This window comes from Ursus americanus, chromosome 3, assembly GCF_024610735.1.
Source record: "Ursus americanus isolate L20-20 chromosome 3, mUrsAme1.1.p, whole genome shotgun sequence".
In the NCBI taxonomy this organism is placed as follows: Eukaryota; Metazoa; Chordata; class Mammalia; order Carnivora; family Ursidae; genus Ursus; species Ursus americanus.
This window is the reverse complement of record NC_142129.1, coordinates 3328833-3349871: the sequence shown is the minus strand read 5'-3', so window position 1 is coordinate 3349871 and position 21039 is coordinate 3328833. Positions and strand designations below refer to the sequence as shown.

Genomic DNA, 21039 nt, shown 5'->3' with positions numbered 1-21039 from the left:
GTGGAGTCTGACATCGTGGAAGGGCGGGGATGGAGGACCAGGTGGGAAGGGGGTCTCCCATTGGCAGCGAGGCTCTGAGAGTCCTCGCCAGGGTGATGGGGAGCCCGTTGCCAAGAAAGCCAGTGAAGGACCCCATGCCAGGCAGCCAAGACCTAGCTGTAGGGCCCCTGCTGCACTCAGTGACTGGGAGCATCACTGGGGTGGCATGGACACCATGGAGGGTCAGAGGATATGCCCACTGAGGGTCATCAGCCCCCCTCAGGGCATGTTGTCTTAAGGGAGAAGGGAGGGCACACAACGTGCAAACCCTGTTCCCCTGCCTGAGGTTCCACGCAGCCCCACAGACATCCCTGCTCACCCAGGAAGGACCCTGTGCTGCCACCTGTGAGGTGTTCCCTTGACCTCTGGCTCACCCGCTCTGACCAGCTCTCGGCTGCTCTGCAGCGCGTTAGCAGTGACCATACCACTCAATGGGCGTACACCCCACCACCACACGTCATCAGTGCTGCCGCCATGTCACCGTGTTGGCCCACCTCCCTCAGCCCTCCTTCTTGAGGGCTGGAGCCCTGTCGCTCCCGGGCCTCTGCAAATCAGCATGGAACCCATCTCAGGACATGCTCTGTAAAGAAAGACACCTGGTGGATTCTGCTTCTGCTCTTGCTGGCCTTGGGCCGCCCCAGTATAAAAAGTGCTCCCTGCATATGAAATCAGGCTCTCTTTGATCTTGAAGTTCCACTGTTCACCAGAAGAAAAATCATCACATGGGAATTGCTTGGTTCGTTGGTGAAGATACAGGTACAAGATAACAAAAATATTTGACATTGGAAAAAACAACTACCCTTGGAAGATTCCAGAGTATTTTATAAATGAGGGTCATTACCAAGATTTCCGGCATTTAGATCAGGAAGTGAGTCACTAGATAATTAGATGAAGGGGTTGCCAAAGACCCAAGGCTGCCTGCAGACTTGGAAGGAGGGCTGAGACTGGAAATCCAAGATATTTTACAAGCTGGAACGGAGCCCTTTGTGGTGCACATGGCTCACTCCACGCTCCGTGGTCCCCACAGACTGCTACGTGGATCCCAGCAAATGTCTGGCCCTGGAGCAGAATCCTCGTGGGACCAGGTAGACCGGTTGTGAAAATAGCTGGCTGAGCCAGACCGTTTCAGCAGATGTTCCCAAATACATTTCTGCATTTCAGGGATTTGGGTCACGAGGAGAAAGTTAAGGAACTTGGAGAAATGTCTGCTCTCGTTCCAGATACGTGGACATGCCCACAAAGGTCTGCAGCCCAGGACATCGTGTGTGTGTGTGTGTGTGTGTGTGTGTGTGTGTACATGTGTGCGTGTGCACGCGTCTCCACACCCCAAGTGTGGCAGATGGGATTCCAAGTCGGCCAGGTTATCCTATGACACCTGCACAATGTTTTTAAAAAGCAAATGTATTTAAGTGCTGAGTTTCCTAGAGCTGGAACAACAAAGTGGAGGTGTGGGCAGGGCCTCCGTGCCTCCGAAATCTGTCGGGGACGTTCCTTCCCCGCCTCTTCCAGCTACTGGTGGTGGCCAGCAACAGTTGTCCCTTGGCTTTACAGACACGTTGACTGTAATCTTCCTTCTTCACATGGGGCTCTTCCTGGGTCTTGTGTCTCTCTTCTTCTAAGGACACCAGTCATACTGGATTAACGGCATGAACTTTAACCTCATCTTAACTACCTACGTCTGAGGACCTCATTTCCAAATAAGGGCACACTCGGAGGTTTTAGGGGTTGGGACTTGACCATAATTTCAGAGTTTAGCCCATAACAACTTTTAAATCAACAGCAGATTCCCTTGCCCCACTCCTGCCCCTCCCCCCAGTCCTGTTCAGCAGAGGCCACCCCTCCCAACCGTCTGCGTTCCTGCGCACAGTTATCATTACTGCATGAGCTCCCATCTCGTGACGTCCTGTGTCGGCAGGTGAGGATTCAGCAGTCCCGCACCCCCCCATCATGTCTCGTTAGATCAGTATTTGGGGACGCAGGACCACCGTAGATACCGCTCACTACGGAGCAGGTTGCCCACGTCATGCCCCACCTTCGTCTGCAGCTTTTAGTTCTGGAAGTGTTGCTTTGTCTTTCACTTGAGAATCTTCTCTGGACGTACTCACAATATCTCCCACTTGTTCCCAAATCCTGCTCACGCTCCTGTTAGTATTTCTGTGCAAATGCTGAAACATTCTCGTAATCTGTCAATTCCAACTTTCTTCTCTTTCCTGCTTCTGTGGGGCTGGTGGTCTCCAGGCCCAACTTCGGATGTTCTTTCACAACTTTCCTCCATCGGGAAAGTTGGGGACAGTGTTGCTCCAAGCTGGGCCCTCCCCCCAGGAACTTTTGTCCATTCATCTTGGACACTGGCCATAGAAGAGCTGTTCTGACTGTGGAGGACTGACTGGCCGTGTCCTGGGACAGGGCGGGGGGGGTGGTCCTTAAAGAGTTGGCTCTGAGGGCTTGCTACCCAGAGTTTTATGCTCTGTTCAGGCTGAGAAGGGCAGTCGTCAGTGATGGGGTGGCTCCCATCAGCCAGCACAACCCAGAAAACAGAAACGAGAACAATCACCAAGAAGTAGAGAGAAACAGGAGGAACGGGGCTATGCAGGGAGAGGCTCTGGCGGGGGTGGGGGTGTACACACGGAAGGAAGCAGCTCGGAGGCAGCTCGCAGAGACCCAGGAAGCATCCGGTCATCTGCCAGCAGGTGGCAGGACTCCCGCTGCTGAATTAGGACGAATTAGGGTCCAGAAACCAGAAAGATTCCTGTCATTATGTGGGGAAACAAGGGATGCCTGGGGAGGGTGGTAAGAGGCTGGCAAGGGCAAGGCGGGACCTGGGCAGCAGCAGTGGGGACATCGAGCTGCTCCCATCTGAGGCAGGAAGCACGAGGCAGGGGCCCTCAGCCAGGAGTTGGGGACAGGACACCACGGGAGACCAGCACCTGGCTCCAAGCCCCTTAGCACAGGGCCAGTGTCTGTTCTCCAGGCTGATCCTGGAGGACGCTCCCAGAATCTGGGGGTGGTTGGGAGTCACACGGTCCAAGTGAGGGACAGACTGTAGCAGAGGACGACCCTGCAGAGCCTTGTGTCCCGAACAGCCTCAGCTGTTCTGCATTCCTGGCTCTTGGTCAGTAAGTCTGACAAACCCGGGCATTCTTTCAAGGGCACCTTGAGGCTTTCAACGTGGACATACTGCCCATGCACTAAATACAGAAAAGCTATAAACGATGACATTGGAATTCCGGTATTTCCTTTAAGTGGGGGTTTTCATGCTCGAAGTGGGTGGGAGCACGGCTCTGGGCCGCAGTGCGGCCGTGATGTGTGCTCACTCCACGCTCTTCTTTGGCCTTGCAGGATGATGCTGAAGGAGCAATACGTTGATAAGACGCGTGTGGCCGTGTTTGGGAAGGTGAGCCTACGCCGAGCTTTGTCTGAGCACCCCTGTCCCCTCCGTCCGAGGGCACTGTCCTTCACCACCACCCAGCCTCAGTTAGATTTGTTCCAGATGTCTCTGGTCTGGTGCTGTGAGAGCAATGACTGTGTTAAAAGCAAGAGGTTGGACACTGAGTGATTCCAGCAAGGAGGGGGGCTCATTTGACCAGCTCACTTATCAAAGTTTCTTTCTACATTATGTGGACGGAAAGAAAGAGAAGCCAGATCCTATGAGCACTTTATTAGGCTCCTAAGTCCTTTTCTTACGGAAGCCGTGGTGCCTCGTGTAGGTACCCCAGGAAACGGGCGGGCAGTGGTCTTTACTTCTGTGGATCTCTGTGTGCAGTGGCCACGTTAATTTACCAGCTTCACCGACACGGAAGGGGGGAGGAGGCAGTTCCTGTTCCCCAGGGCGGCCCACGGCCACAGGCTCTAGCTCGTGTGGCGGAGGCCCAGGCCTGCGAGTCAGGTCCGTGGGGCCAGCTAGTATCTCCCGGGCACAGGCCCCCCACCACCCACCCCCATTCTTAGCCTGGATCCGTGGCCTCTTGATCCCAAGGGAGCGAGGCACAGATGGATGGACACAGGTCCATCTTCCCTCCAAGAGCACGATCCGAGCACAGGCCCTCCAGAGGCACCTCGCAGTGACCTCACGGCAGGTGGAGGCCTGAACAGGTGACCCTGGGACTACCTCATGTCATCGCCTCCGGAACCACCACGCCCAGCGTTCGTGGAGGGATGTATACACATGAGACGTGATGCTCCCAGACAGCCTCCTGGAGCCCTCCCACACCCCCGGGGAGCTCCACAGGTGAGGCGGCAGAGGCGAGGGCCCGGGGGCTTCTTTCCAAGGCTCAGGGACAGACCGGAGCGTAGGTGCAGAGTCCCGGCGGCTCAGTCCCTGCTGGTGGAGACCCACTCGCTGCCTGTGAGGGGCTCAGAGCCAGTCGGATCATTCGTAAGTGTGACTTTGGGTGTCAGTGTTTATCCCCCATCTGTACCCACACGGGAAGGATGGACTGCTGGACCGAGGCAGGGACCCTCAGCCTGGGCCTGTGTCTGGTCAGTGCTCACCCCTCCTCAAACACATGCATAGCCTTTTCAGGCCGGCTTCTCTCACCTCGTAATATGCATTCAAGGTCCTGTTCAGAGTCGAGAGCTCATTAGTTCTCAGCACTGAGTGACATGCCACGTTCGCCACTGGTACGTACACTCGCCCACTTCCGAGTTTGGGCATTTACGAATAAAGCTCGTATGACCCTCCAGGTACAGGTTTCTGTGTGCAGACAAGTTTTCACCTCCTTTGAATAAATACCAAGGAGGGTGACTGCTGGATCAATATGGGAAAGAGTGTGTTTCGTTTTTGTAAGAAGTCGCCACGCGATCTGCTAAGCAGCCGCCCCATTTGGCGTCCGCACCAGCAGTGAGTGACGGCCCCACGGTCCCTGGCCTCACCAGCGTGTGGTGTCGGTCAGTGCTATTTTGTAAACAAGGGGCGGAATGACGTGTAAGGACGTACCGATTCCACTGACAATGAAAATTATCTACTAGAAACCAAAAAGATGCTTTTATGATCAAGATAAGATATCCATGTTCTATGGAAGGAACAGCATCAAATGATAATGTAACTAACATATGGGTTCTAAGTAGTTAACTCCACAGTGAGGCCGGCACGGCATGGGCTGCACACGTATTCTCCACCAGGTGTATGCCTTCCCCACGCTCAACCCTCCCACCCCAGCACACACATGCGCACACAGTCCAGCACCACACACACTCCAGCACACACACACACACACAGGCCAGCAGACACACACGCACGCACATATATGCACACACACACACCAGGACACACACACGCACACACACACACACTCCACACACTCGCACACACACTCCAGCACACACACACACACATTCCTATACACATATGTGCACACACACACACCCCGGGACACACACACACTCCAGCACACACACACACACACAGTCCAGCAGACACACACGCACGCACATATATGCACACACACACACCAGGACACACACATGCACACACACACACTCCAGCACACACACACACACACACTCCACACACGCACACACACTCCAGCACACACACACATTCCTACACACATATATGCACACACACACCCCGGGACACACACATGCATGCACACACACTCCAGCATACACTTCAGCACACACACACACACACACTCCAGCACACACACACACTCCAACACACACACACACACACTCCAGCACACACACACACACACCAGGACACACAGATGCACACACACACTCTAGCACACACACACACACACCAGCACACACACACACTCCAGCACACACACACACACACTCCAGCACACACACACTCCAGCACACACACACACACTCCAGCACACACACACACACCAGGACACACAGATGCACACACACACTCAAGCACACACACACACACACCAGCACACACACACTCCAGCACACACACACACACTCCAGCACACACACACTCCAGCACACACACACACACACTCCAGCACACACACACACACACCAGGACACACAGATGCACACACACACTCTAGCACACACACACACACACACTCCAGCACACACACACACACTCCAGCACACACACACACACACCAGCACACACACACTCCAGCACACACACACACACACCAGGACACACAGATGCACACACATACTCTAGCACACACACACACACTCCAGCACACACACACACACACCAGGACACACAGATGCACACACACACTCTAGCACACACACACACACACTCCAGCACACACACACACACACTCCAGCACACACACACACACTCCAGCACACACACACACACACCAGCACACACACACTCCAGCACACACACACACACCAGGACACACAGATGCACACACACACTCCAGCACACACACACACACTCCAGCACACACACACTCCAGCACACACACACACACACCAGGACACACACACTCCAGCACACACACACACATACTCTAGCACACACACACTCCAGCACACACACACACACACCAGGACACACAGATGCACACACATACTCTAGCACACACACACACACACACACACTCCAGCACACACACACTCCAGCACACACACACACACACCAGGACACACACACTCCAGCACACACACACACACATACTCTAGCACACACACACTCCAGCACACACACACACACACCAGGACACACAGATGCACACACACACTCCAGCACACACACACACACCAGGACACACAGATGCACACACACACTCCAGCACACACACACACACCAGGACACACAGATGCACACACATACTCCAGCACACACACACTCCAGCACACACACACACACACCAGGACACACACACTCCAGCACACACACACACATACTCTAGCACACACACACTCCAGCACACACACACACACACCAGGACACACAGATGCACACACATACTCTAGCACACACACACACACACACTCCAGCACACACACACTCCAGCACACACACACACACACCAGGACACACACACTCCAGCACACACACACACACATACTCTAGCACACACACACTCCAGCACACACACACACACCAGGACACACAGATGCACACACACACTCCAGCACACACACACACACCAGGACACACAGATGCACACACACACTCCAGCACACACACACACACCAGGACACACAGATGCACACACACACTCCAGCACACACACACACACCAGGACACACAGATGCACACACATACTCTAGCACACACACAGCACCTTTAACAGCCCCCATACTCCCAGGAGAACATACCTGGTTCCCGTGAGCTTTGCTCCTACCCCTTCCCATGTTTGCTCATCACAACTTCCCATCTGTGTCCCGTCCCCTTCGGTTCTTTCGGGAAACAGAGCACATCTGAGCCAAGCAGCTTCGAAGGTGCCCGTCCAGATAAGTGTCCCGTTGTACTCTCTCTGGAAGGCCCCGGTTGAAGTAGGGGTCTTGCGTGTCAGCCCCGAGGTAAGAGCACTAGAGCACTTGAAGGAGTTGCCCGTGTCCAGCGCCCACGTGGACGCCTGTCTCTGCAGGCCCTGAGCCGGGCATCCTGGCAGACTGGTACCCGAGCCCTTTGATGCAGTTCCTTGTCGGCCCTCCCTCAAAATCCCCTTAAGTGGTTTGGCTTTGCTGAAGATGGGAAGGCAGCAAACGCACTGCAGGGAAACGCTGACTTGGAAGGGGCTCGATGGTAGCCCGACACGCACGCGGCACGTCCTAGCCTGCGGCCGCGGCGGCCCTCATGCATCATCTGCACGTCACCTGACACCAGGCCCCAAGGGGGGGCGTGCACCCCATGTCTCTAGTTGGGACAGTGTTTACCTTCCATCTTGTTTACCTCTTAATAGAGCCGACGTGAAGATAGCTGCTGAGCTGGCGATCTGACACCTGAGCTGTTTTCACGAGGGCGTCACTGACGCTCCGCCCACTTACCCTTCTCTCTCGCGCAGGACTATGGCGGGTACCTGAGCACCTACATCCTCCCTGCGAAGGGTGAAAATCAGGGCCAGGTTTTCACCTGTGGCTCTGCTCTCTCTCCAATCACAGACTTCAAGCTCTACGGTAACGGCCTTGACGCCCCAGACCCGGGCCCACGCCTCCCTCACACACCCACCGTGGAGGGGAAGCCGCCACCGGGGCCGTGCAGCTAACGAGGAACCTGGAGAGAAGCCAGGGCAGGGGAGGGAGGGTTTCTGGTCACTAGTTAGATGAAAGTGGTCAACCCACCGATGCCTGTGGGTCACATTCCCAACACACGAGACCTGGAGCTAGACACTGGCCTGTGTTCCCACGGCCCCCAAAATCTGGGCAGGGGCCCTGCACGGGCTCTGTGTCCGGGACCTGGGGGTGCTTGGGCAGGGGTTCCGTGGGGAGGGCTGGGGTGGCCGGGGGGCGGGGGTGCCACTTGGTGGCGATTGGGTAGAGACCTGGCAGCCAAGGAGTGCTCTGCCTCCACCCGCCCTGCCCTCCTCCCATCGGTGCAGGTGGCACCTGGCCAGCCTCTTACCTGTCTAATGAGCAGGAGTCAGAGGCCGGGGACGGGGCGTCAGGATGGCTGGCTGTGGGGACCGGACGGTGGGCAGGCCTCCCAGGTGTGACAGTCAGACCTCTGCCAGGCCCTGCCATAGCTCTTTGGTCACCGCTTTGAGATGCGAGGCTCCCTACGTTCTCCTGGTCAGCTGGCCCCTTTTCTCTCAATGTGGGTGATTTTGTGACATTCATGCTTTTTTAAAAAAATGGGTGGCAAGGTATTCCTTGTGGGCTTTGAGAACTCGATTTCGGGTCGAGGCTGTGGAGAGGCCAGGCTGTTAGCCTCAGCCACGCTGCACGAAGCAGCACTAATGGGATCAGAAATGGAGTGGGCTTCTTGTCGCTGGTCTGCCAAACCTGCGGGTACCCTGGCCGCACCCGCCCCCGTGCCCCAGCTCAGCACCTCGGGCCCCAGGGGTCCAGCAGCCCTCAGCCCTCGTGGTCCTGCAGCCAGAGCGCTCACAAAAGACACGGATTTTTACAAAGCACTTTAATGCAAACTTCAGCTTACAGTCCTATAAGAACTCTCCTCGTTCAACATTTTAATAATTTAAAATTAGTTTTCCCACTGGAAGACATGCAATGTATTTCATCTTTTTTAAATTCAGTGAGAATTTCTTAATTTTTTTAATCATGCTCTTTCAAATTCGCCTGATTTGAATGCACATGAATGTACCATCCTACTCCTTAATTGGTCACAGTGCCCCAGACAGGGAAATCCTCCCCTGTCTCATCCCCTTAATGAAGGAGGGATGTCCCTGCAACTTGCAGAAGCATTTGGAACTCCTTCCATCCTGACTTTCCTGACAGGGCAGATGCCAGGTCCTCACCCAGAACCTGGTCCTGGAGCCAGGGCTTCAGCTGGAACGGGACATGCCTAGCCTTTACCAAAAAAAAAAAAAAAGCAAATGCTGATGAAAATCTGCTTTTTAGGACTTGTTGTCTTTCCTATATGTTGAAATGAAGAGGGGGCTGTTACTCTGTTTACTGAGGATTCAGATGCATGGTTTCCCTTGGTTAAGCTTTGCTATATTGCTTAAAACCCAACCGCCAATTTGAACACGCTGATTACCTGGGTAGAGACTCGCAGGTTGAGGGGTGTTTGAGAACAAACGTTTGCCCTGCGAGTGAGCGCAGAGACCGTCCCCAGCCCTGTGCCCAGGGTGCCCCCCGCGCTGGGGGCTGCGCACCGACGCGCCTCGGTAACTCTGCCTCCCTCTCCTTCTGTCCAGCGTCTGCGTTTTCCGAGAGGTACTTGGGCCTCCACGGACTCGACAACAGAGCGTATGAGGTATGTGTGGGCACCCCCCACCTACCTGAGATCGTCCTACCCCTCTGACCGCTGGCCCAGCTCTGGGACCCACACTCCCTCCCTGGGCCCACTGTGCTCTCTGTCTCCCCATCAAACTCACTCTGAGAAGACCTTCCCCCAGGCTGTGAACCGCAGGCACCAGGGCCTCTCCCGGGTCCGTCCGGTCTCCCTCTCTGGCACCCGAGGGGCGAGGAGGGGAGTTAGGAAAGTCTTTGGATGCATGGAGGGTCTGTCCCAGGGTCCACAGTCATGGGGCGTGGATGACTGCCAGTCCCCTTCCCCAAGGCTGGTTCCACTTTGGGAAAATAAGCCCTTGATTGGGTGACAGAAAGTCCTCTGATGCTAGCTGCTCTGTCATAGCCACTGAACTGACTCTGCGGGTATCACGTGGGGTGTTTCTTAGCCGGCCGTGGGGGGGGCACACTTCTGCCATGGGGGCCCGGGGGCGCCTGGCTTCAGAACCAGAATCCACGCACGGACCGCGGGACCGTCGGCCAGGAGTCCTCTCCCAGGGGCACCAGCTGAAGTGAGGGCCCTCCGAGGCCACCTGCAGCGGGTGAAGGGATCCCGTGCTCCCTTCTCTTCCAGCCCCTCCCCCTCCTCGCAGGTGCTCCTGCAGGGCAGCTGAGGCGCTGAGATGCGCCCTGTGTTTCCCCCACGCAGAAAGCCCCCAGTTCTCCCGGGACTGGCCCCAGGACCCCCCAGCTACCTTCTCAGCCAGGGGTCCAGGACGAGCACCTTGCTGGCGGCGGTGAGGCCCGCTAACTCTGTCCCCTTGCCCTGCCTGTGCAGATGACCAAGGTGGCACCTCGCGTGTCGGGGCTGGAGGACCAGCAGTTCCTGATCATTCACGCCACCGCGGACGGTAAGGACCGAGGACGCCAATTCACAGCACCCCCTGGACGGAGTTATGGGTTTAACCAGTCCTTTCCTCCTTTTTTTTTTTAACAGAAAAAATCCATTTCCAGCACACGGCAGAACTCATTACACAACTGATTAAGGGGAAGGCTAATTACAGCTTGCAGGTACAGTATTCGCACATCTCCCTGCTCCACGCTCGGAGAGAGACACCCTTCTCATGGAGAAAGAGCCGATTGTATTCAGTTCATCCCACTTGTGCAGACACACCTGTGTGATGGCCGTCAGAGGCGGGCAGGGGCGCATCAGGCCAGACAAATAGCGCACGCTGGTTTTCTCTAGTAGTTGATGAGGATCCCTCGGCCGTGCACCCGAGCTGTGCGCAGAGCCCTTTAGAACCACACCACCCCCACCTCTGGGCCACGAGCAAGGGAAGCCAGCCACCACGCCCCCAGAGCGAGGCTGAGGATGGGGCTGTTGTCCCAGTGTTGACGAGAGCAGCATTCGGGGGCGGGGTTGGGGGGCTTCACATGTGCAGGCCCTGAGCCTTCTCCACCAGCCTCCCTCTGGATAGCACCACACATTTACTAAATTCTGACAGAATGTTCCAGAATCATCTGTGGCTGAGTAGCAGTTAGACGGCTACCCTTCCCACGAAACAAACTCACAGCCTTGTTTTCACTAGCATCAAGTACTGACCCCGCAGCTCAAGTCTGGGCTCCTTCCTGCAATGCACAATGCTGCTTCTAGAAACATCTTCCACTTCCTTCCTGACCATGGATTCCTTTGGCAAAACACGTATGACTCCGATGGTCTTCTTAGGTCTAGCGATAAATGGGAGATTTCCCCCACTGGGCACCCGTCCCTCAGCGCCAGCCTTGGCACAGACAGCAGCCGGTCTTCCGTCCTGCGCTCCTGGCCTCCCCCATGTCACTGTCTTTTTGGACGGTCACATATGGGCTGGGCCATCAGGGAGAGCTTCCTGCAGGGAGTCTGGCCCGCGTGCTGATGAATGGGGAAGGAAGGACTGGTTAATGTGATCTTTGTGCTTGCTTCTGCAAGTGTTCGGATCACAGTAAAGTTGATAGTTGTAATGGTATTGTTAACTATATTCTAGACACACAATGCAGCCGTGGTAGGTGAGAAGGTAAATCTCCACGTGCTAATGTGGATCACTCCCCAAGGTGTAGACCAAGCTAAATTAGCAAGATTTTGAGCAAGATGCATTGCAGACCACACTTGAGACAATGAAAGGGACCCCAGCCCAGTGCCACGCCTACAGGCACAGCACGTGTCTACACAGCTGCTCAGTGAACTTGTAACAGTGATCAACTCCAGGGAAGGACATAGGGACTGGGGACCTAGAGAGGGAGAGATGTACATCCTACCTCGTGTCCTTTTGTGCTGTAGACATTTTAATGTCTATATAACAGCTCCATTCCATCATTAATAAATTCTCTAAAATAAGAGTGAAGACCATCCTCCAAAGACATACAGAAAGACAGGATTCAAAATGCAGGGGGCAGCCTGGCATCACGGAAGGGACGTGCGCTTCCAGGTCAGTTAGACTTGGCTTTGAGTCCCTGCCAGAGCCAGCACCTTTGTGTGGAAATGGTGCAGCACCCCTAGGGGACGGGGGGTGTCATTACACCCAGTCCCTGAGTCCTGTTACTCATCAGTGAATCCTCACAAAGCTTTATGAGCTGGGTTCTGTTATGATCATCATCTCCACTTGGCACAACTGGAAACTGAGGCTCGGGAAGGTTACCTGCCCACGGTCACAGGGTGAGCCAAACGCAGGTGAGGATTGTAGGGACAGTTCTTCCCATGTCTTTGGGAAGTCTGGTCCCTGGAGACCTGGGCCGGAGCCTCTGTGGTCCGGGAGCGTGTATCCGGCCGTGCTGCCAGTCGGAACCAGCAGGCCCAGACTGTACAGAATCTGTTGAACAAAGCGTTCCAGGTTAGTCTGCCAACTCCTTGAGAGCCTACCGTGCCCGGCAGAGCATCCCAGAGAAGGAAATGCTGACGCTGGCACTGGAGTGGTTTAGGAAATTCATTTCCCAGACTGAAATTGAGCCGTGCGTGTGTGCGTGGTGTCTGGGCTGTGCTGGATTCGTGTCGCACGAGCACCCCCAGGCCCCCGGGGGCCACCGCCGGTGAGTAACGTCTCCCCGCCTTCCCCGCAGATCTACCCGGACGAAAGCCATTACTTTCACAGTGCCTCCCTCCACCAGCACCTGTACCGATCCATCATCAACTTCTTCGTGGAATGCTTCCGGATCCAGGACAAGCTCCCCACAGCCACAGCGAAAGAGGAGGAGGAGGAGGACTGACCTCGAGCCAGCCCTGAGCACCACGGGGCTCCTCCTAGAACAGTGTGCAGCCGGGACCCCGCCTCCCTCACCCTCAGAGGCTGGGGCGGGCACAGGAAGTGTGACTCCCATAGCATGTGTGTCTTGCGTCCCAAAGGCGGTTTTGCTTCGGAAACCGGCTCCTTCCCAGGCCGAGACGTGTCATCGCTCACGAGGGCTCCCACGCGCCTGGAGCCGCCCCAGCATCGCCTCCTCCCGGCCCCAGCGTGACTGGTGCATCCCACGGCCCCTCCCCAAGGAACAGAGCGGAGGACGGACGGCAGTGAAGCAACTGGCCCTCGCATCCCGGCTCTCCAGCAGTAGCGTTAAGACCCGCCCGCGTCAGCAGCTCCCGCCCCGTCCGATAGAACCGCGCCACGGAGACAACTATAGCACAATTATTGTAACAGTACTTGTTCATAGAGTGGCTTGCTCCTTTCTGTAATTAGGAGAGTCGGCGTTTTAAGGGGCTGTACAAAGTATTACTGTAGCTATGCTAATGGTTAACCTTCTGGAATTAATTCGTATTTTTCTATGGTTTTTACCTGACACTGTCTCCGGTCATGGGGTTGTTTTGCTGTGCTTGCTTGCTTTCTTGCTTTCTTCCTTTCCTTCTTTCTCTCTTTCTTCGTTTTTTTTGGCTTTGTTTTGCTTTGTGTTCTTTGGTCAATGTGTAGGCTTTGCACTTGTTTAGATAAAGAAACAGATCAGAAGTAACTAACTACTCTCTCCTCAAGATTGTCTTGAGACTTTGTGGAGATATTTCAAAAAACTGAGGGAAAGACATCCAATACCATTCACTAAAAAAAAAAAAATTATAAATAAAACTTCTTTCCCCCAAAGCTGCATTAGGATTTGGCTTAGATTCACATGATCTCCATATGTCTCGAAGCCCGTCCTTTTCCCCCTTGATGCGTTGTCAAGGCTTTTCCGATGACATTTGGTTAAAAAATGAGAAAAGACAAAGCGTTGACTCCGCCCCCGGGTCTGTCGCGTGTTCAGGGGACGTGTGGGTGTGTGCCGTCGCCTCCCGCCCTGGGGCCGGCTGGGTGCCCTCCACACCGGGTGCGGGCAGCCTGCCGCCGTGTAAGACGTCCCCGACCGAATGCAGAGCCGGCGCCCCCGTGCGTACTGCGTGTGGCTGTACAGACAGACCGGACGGCGCTGCCCCTGACCGGCTCTCACGGGTCGCCTGCATGCCGCTCCCCAGAGCGCGAGTGTGAGACACACCCATCACTGCTGTTTCCTTGGAGCTTGTCGACAGCCTGAATGTCAGGACTGACATCTCCAGCCTCGGGTCCTGCTGGGTGGTCCTCGACAGCCCGTCAGCACAGATTTGTCCGTGTGGCTTTTGGTGTCTGGGGGTTTGGGTTTCATCCGCGAGAGTTCTGGATGTCGGTTGCAGTTAGCGCAGTTGGAAGGCTTCCATCACGCACGGGATTTGTTCAGGCAAGACGTCATCGTGTGTGAAAAGGACCAACGCGTGAGCAGCAGGACCCGCTCGGAATGCTAGGTGACCGTGCTGGCGCTACGTCGATGGGCTTGCCGGACCACAGAGCCGGCAGCGGGGAAGTGAGAATGTGGCATGGTAGCGTGTGTTCATCCATGGAATAAAACATTATTTTACCACTCGGATAGCTCTTTTCTTGCTTATCCTCCACCGCCCCTCCTCAGAAAGTGTGCAAGGCTTGACGTTTTCTAAGGTACTTATTTTGCCCTACCCAAGACGGACGCACTTCCCCAAGAGCCAACTGGTGTGCGGCAAATAAACTGTACCCCAGGCATCAGGGTATCGATAGCAAGGAGGACAGATCCAAGTCCCGAATCAACCAGAGAAAATGAGTTTGAGTTGTGCCTTTCAGGTTTAAGAGTGAAGACAGAGATATTCCCTAACACTAAGAGCAAAATTGGCTCTCAGTTGAGACTGTGCTATTGCCCACTAGCAAACTCTAGAAAAACCTCCATGTGTTAGGCATTCCTCGGTGGCATCTCCCAGGACACGGGCTGCCACGTTCTCAGAGGTGTGCATGTGGGGGCTCTCTCCCCACTGGCCTGAAAGCACACCTCTCCCTCTCCCACCTGACCTAGCAGTCCTAGAATGATTTCGTGAAGGGTTGATTGCCTTCTGGAAGCCCAGGTTAAAACCCCAGTGTCACAGAGACTAGATGGGCATTTCAGAGACTCCCTTGGCCCTCCCCCATTAGCACACGGTTTGAGATCTTAAGATAATCACCGGAGAGCCCGGGAAGCCAGGTGAGGGACTGGATATGCAGACAGGAATGTCCAGATCGTATAGAAACACAGAACTCTGACCCCCAGCCTGCAGCCCGCAGCCCGCAGCCCCAGTTGGCCAGGACCTGATGATTAAGGGCCAGCTGCCCTAGCTTCCCCCGCCTCCAACTTCGGGCCAATGGGGAAAGCCAAATCCACTCCCGTGACCGGTCCTGTAGGATCCTGCTTCCGGTTAGCCGCCCTGGCGTCCCCGCGCCCACGTTCCTGGCAGGGCTCACCTGACCCCCTTTTCCACCGTGAGGCTGTCCCTCTGCCGTGCCTGCCTCTGCGTCCCCACCGAGCACACGCGATGGCGGCTGACGCCCGGGCGCCAGCCAGCTCTGAGCCAGCAGCCTCTGCTTGCTCTCCCTTGGGTGTCTGCTCAGGCTTCCAGAACAGAATCCCACAGGCTGGCGACTTAAACTACAGGAATGTATTTCTCCCGGTTCTGGAGGCTGGGAGTCCAAGATGGAGGCGCCGGCCGATGGGTTCCTGGTGAGAGCTCTCCTCCTGGTTCATAGACAGCTGCCCTCTCCCGTGACCTCACGGACAGAGGGAGCGGCCGAGGCGGGGGGGGGGGGGGCACTCTCTCTTCTTCTAAGAGCACTAACCCCATCATGGGGTCCCACCCTCATGACCTCATCTAAACCTAATTACCTCCCCACCACCCCATCTCCTAACACCACCGCACTGGGACTAAGATTTCAACATAGGAATTTGGGGAGGACCAGTCAGTCCCTAGCAGGGGGTCTGTGTTTATTTTCCTGCCCAGAAAGTAGGTGTTGGAGAGGAGTTGCCCAGGCCCAGGTGGAGCCCCTGGGGCCAGGAGGGAGGAAGGAGGGGAGAGGGACGACAGGGATGGGGAGGGGGAGACGGAAGAGGTGGGGGAGGGAGACTGTCTCCGAGTGGGGCTTCCCAGAGGGTCTGGATGGGCCCTTCTGAAAACCACAAGCCACAAAACTGCCATTTACCATCAGCCTCTCATCAGATAGGGGATCTAGAGCCGGGGGGGGGGGGGTCGAGGGTGCCGCCCCCAAACCCAGGGGAAGGCAGCAGCAGCACCGTGTCCCTCTTCCCCTCGCTGGGTTTTCTTGAGGGATCTGCTCCGAAGGCCGGGTGTCCGGGCCTCCCGGGTGCCTCTGGGGCTGTCCGCCTCCCCGGCTTCGGGGTCCCAGGCCTCTGGCCAACACGGAGCCAGACTTGGTGGAAATGGGTGTCGATGTCTAGGCTCTGGGCAAACAACGAACCCACAGGTGCATCCAATCCTGCTCCGTTCGGGCCTCTTCCAGGAAGTCCCCTACTGAATCCACTTACCAGCGTCCCATGAAGTCATCGAACTTACATCGTTTCGTTTCCGAGGCTGGGATCCAGAGCCACGTAAGGAAACAGAATGGCCCGAATCAGCCCCACTCTCTACAGCAGTGACCCTCGAACTTGCCCGTCAGAATCCATCACAGCACTTTGTAAAGTGACCGCTGGCCCCAGGACACGGAGGCACCCGCGCTCACACGCGTGGCTTGACAGCGCCACGTGGAATTCCGTGGCTCCATCTGGGCAGGCCCTTCCTCTCATCCCGCAAAACCTGAGCAGAGGCCCTTAAGGCTCGAATATCCAGGACCCTGGATGAGTGTTTCTGATGACAGACACGGGCCTGCTGGGTAGCTGGCATTTCCGACCAGAGTGGAGAAAGGTCTGCTCCACTCCCTTCCCAGCTCAGGCTCTGATGAGCTTCCAACGGGTCTCTCCGCCCCAGTCCCTCCCCTCTTGAACCAGAACCAACTATGTCACAGACGTTTCCCTTTCCCTCCGGGCCAGTGTCCAAACTCCAGAACCATAACTTACACCACCTACAATCCTGGGCCGCCAGTTTATCTTGCAGACTCACCTCCCGTGACTAACCTTGACATGCCAGCCCAGCCCGGGGCTGGGCTCTCCTCCCCCTGCATGCCTGCTCCCGCACTCCATGCCTGCTGCACGCCCACACTAGCTGCCTTCACCGGGATGCCCCCCGTTTTCAGCAGTGTTTCTCAACCCCTCGCACACTCGGGGCTGCATCATTCTTTTTGTGGGGGCTGTCCTGTGCAAGGGGGCTGCTTAGCCGCTCACTGCCCTCTCTTTACCATGCTGGTCCCCCCAGCACGACCATCAACTACGTCTCCAGACAGCGCCCCACATCACCTGGGGACCAGCATCGGCCCAGTGAGAAATTAGATCTGACTGTTGGGATGCCACGCCATGTCCAAGGGCGAATTCCATAGCCCTGCCGCTGCCAGAGCCTGAGAGGGGCGTCCCCGCGGACTTCACACCCCTACGGTCTCACTTGCCTCATCCTGGGGCCCAGCCGTGCTGCACAAGGCCCTCCCTCGCTTTCCTCCTGGAGGACGTTGAGAGCATCATGGCTGCAGACAGTTTATTTGATTCATTCAATATCATTTGCTAGATTTGAAGCCCTAAGGGGCTGCTTCTGCTGGTGTTCCTGCCATGCTGTCCCCTCCCACAGAAGCACCCTGTCCCCTCGTCCCCTCTCCCATCTGGACGGCCCCACCCTGGGCCACTAAAGGGGTTGTGCTTCTGCCCATCTCTGGGATCACACGGCTCGCTCACAGGAGCCGGCAGCCATGCCGTGAGGACGCTCAAGCAGCCCCAGCGAGAGGCCCACAGGGTGAGGAGCTGAGGTCTCCCACCGACACCCAGGACACCCCTTCAGACACGTGAGGGCGCCACCTTGGAAGGAAGTCCTCCAGCCCCTTCAGTCCTCCAGACACTGGGGGCCAGACTCGGCCGGCCAGGCCACTGCCAGCTCCCAACCCTCGGAAACTGAGAGCTGGTAAGTGAGTTTTACCCATTGAGACACTAAGCTTGCAGTGGTCTGTTACATAGCATCAGATAACACAACCCTGACCATCCTCCATTCTCCAGACTGTCCCGGGAGCCACATGGGTGCCCCTGCCTGACTCCCCCTTCCCATTAAATATGGAATAAACTGGGACACAAAGGATCCCCAGGAGAAGCGGCAGACTCTCTCCTGCCTGGCTTCTCACTGTCCCAGGCCTCAATCGGGAGAGGTCAAGAAGTGGCGGGAAGCATCCTGGTGGGAGACCCCCACACAGACTTGCCACGATCCTCCCTCATTCTCGTCCCCGCTCTTCCTTAGAAATGGAGCCCGAGTCTTAGCTGGACCAGTGGACATCCAGAGCAAAGAAAGACCGCTTCCGGCCACCTGTGCAGCTCGGAGGGAGCACATGACTAACTTCTGGCCCCCGGAACGCAAGTACCAGGTGGCCGCCCCCACGATCCTGCCTTAAGAGACCACGGTAAGCACCCTGTCCCCTCGTCCCCTCTCCCATCTGGACGGCCCAGCAGACACATGTCCGCGAGGTGGCTCCCACGCTGCACGGTGAGCGCGGCTCTGAGCGGTGCTGCAAAATGCTTCTGTAAGAGCCGGTCCTTCAGGACAGCCAAGTCTGGGGACTGGTCGAAGGCAGATGACTGCATATCCATTCACTCCAAACGAGCAAGGGCCGCATTAGTAATAATAATGAGCATTTATTGAAAGATTGCCATGTTGCAGGCACTATTCTGAGCATTTCACACAATTAACACATTAATCTCCAACATTGTGTGATGTTCTGTTCTTACCTACATTTTGCAGAGCAGGAAAGAAAAGGAACAGGGAGGTGTGGACAGCAGCCCAGGATATGGGAGATGGCAAGTGTGTGGGGATAAAGCCCCTATCAGCCCCGAGCTCCCCCTCCGAAGGGGGCTCTAACTGGACCCTAAGCCAGGGGTTAGCCATGTCCGGGCACAGGTGACCCGCAGCTTGTAGTGACCACCAGGCATTTGAATAATAGATTCGGTTTTGGTCTTGGGCTGGCCGGCTGTTTGTTTTGGGAGGAGAAGACAGGAGAGGTCTTCTGCCCAGTGCCTGGAGAGAAAGTGACCAGGTGTCTCTAACTCTGAGTGGAGCTCAATCCAGAGCTGATGGGCCCCCCATTTCCTGGGAGAGAGGCAGGTGGGGAGCTCAGGAAGTGGGGGGTATTCTCCCCACTTTAGTGGGAACCCACCTGGTGTCAGCCCAGTGACCCCTCCAGGGGGTCTGGGGCCACCTTGGCTGCCTAGGGTCTGCTGATCCCCACGGCCAGACCAGGGTAGAAAAGGGCTTCAGAGGAGAGGCCCTGCCCCGGAAGTCTGGATGGCAACATATACAAGGGGGTGGCGGGGGTGGGGGGGCATCTGACCCAGTTCCACGGAAGCCCTGTGCCCAGGCGTCTGTGTTGGGCTGTTTGTCTCCCAGACATACTTGGGAGGGTGTTCTCAGAAGGCAAATGTCCTAAATTAAGATGGCAGTGGGAAAAGCCAGTGACATATAAATCACTTCCATTCATGAGACCCCAGGGGAACTTGGGGTAGCTATTGTACTTGGTCAAGTAGATTTCACTGCCAGTACTCCTGATGGGTGAGAGGGCATTTTTTTAAATTCTTTTTTTTTTTTTTTAAGATTTTATTTATTTGAGAGTGAGCGCGAGCAGGAGAGGGGTAGAGGGAGAAGGAGAAGCAGACTCTCCACTGAGCAGGGAGCCTGACTCGGGGCTCGGTCCCAGGACCCTGAGATCATGACCTGAGCCAAAGGCAGATGCTTAACTGAGTGAGCCACCCAGGTGTCCTGAGAGAGCATTTTTAAAATAGATATATAGATATAGCAAATCCATTGACTAATAAAGAAACAGACCCAATAATGTCTCCAAATTCTGCTTTTAAACACAAGAAGATTGTTGGAGTTTTATGATTCAGTTTATGTTAAGAGATGTACGGTTTTCGGGGACGCCTGGGTGGCTCAGTGGGTTAAGCGTCTGCCTTCGGCTCAGGTCATGATCCCAGAGTGCTGGGATGGAGCCCCGCGTCGGGCTCCCTGCTCGGCGGGGAGTCTGCTTCTCCCTCTGCCCTCTGCTGCTCTCCCTGCTCGTGCGCTCTGTCAAATAAATAAATAAAATCTTTTTAAAAAAAGAGATGTATGGTTTCTAAGTAACCATTTTTACAGAAATCTTATTATTGTCTAAAAGTCAGAATGATGATTCGCTGAATGAGCTATTTGCGTGCTCAAAGGAAGACGACAGCCCGCTGAGCTGGACGTAGATGGCCGTCTCTGGGGTGTGCCGGTAAGCCGCGTCTCCGGAAGAAAACCGTTACCAGGGTTGATCTGCCGCGCTTGCTGATTCCCATGGTGTAAACACTGCTGCCAATTCCAGAGACTCGACCTGACATCCCTGGAAAAGGAGTCGGATGGTGATGTGCAAAATTCCTTCTTGCAACGCTTTCATTTAGGACTGGTGAGCTTCAGCGGCCGTGGACCATTCACCTGGAGCTAACATGGTGAGTCACCGGGATGGGCTTCGAGACTGGCCAGACGATGCTGGCACTGGGAGACGTTCTGGCCCGTTCTCAAAACCCCACTCCCTCCTGGCCATGGTTTCTTCAGTGGCCTGGGGGAAGCCTCCACAGGTAGAATCCACATCTTGCCAGCAGCCAACAAGCCCCCTGGGGACAGGGACAGTTCCCTCTCCTGCATCCTGTCCTGTCCAGGGCCCGGGAGCAACTGCCCATAAAGGAAAGCAGAGGGGGGTGGAGGCGGGCAGGGGCGGCTGGGAGGAGGGGGTGCTGAGCGCTGCGGGATGCGGAAGAAGG

The 21039-nt window shown here is 55.8% G+C and overlaps 1 protein-coding gene across 4 annotated transcripts in view; it reads left to right on the top strand.

Moving 5' to 3' along the window:
• The window catches only part of DPP6 (dipeptidyl peptidase like 6), an 889057-nt gene extending 874338 nt beyond the window's left edge, over positions 1–14719 (top strand). For all 4 annotated transcript variants that reach the window (XM_045792245.2, XM_087860659.1, XM_045792244.2 and 1 more), the window contains exons 21-26: positions 3379–3433; positions 7986–8097; positions 9798–9856; positions 10670–10742; positions 10829–10902; positions 12922–14719. In XM_045792245.2, coding sequence (XP_045648201.1) covers positions 3379–3433; positions 7986–8097; positions 9798–9856; positions 10670–10742; positions 10829–10902; positions 12922–13068 — 520 coding nt within the window. In that variant the 3' untranslated portion in view covers positions 13069–14719. The remainder of the gene's footprint in view (positions 1–3378; positions 3434–7985; positions 8098–9797; positions 9857–10669; positions 10743–10828; positions 10903–12921) is intronic.
• The last annotated feature ends 6320 nt before the right edge of the window (positions 14720–21039 follow it).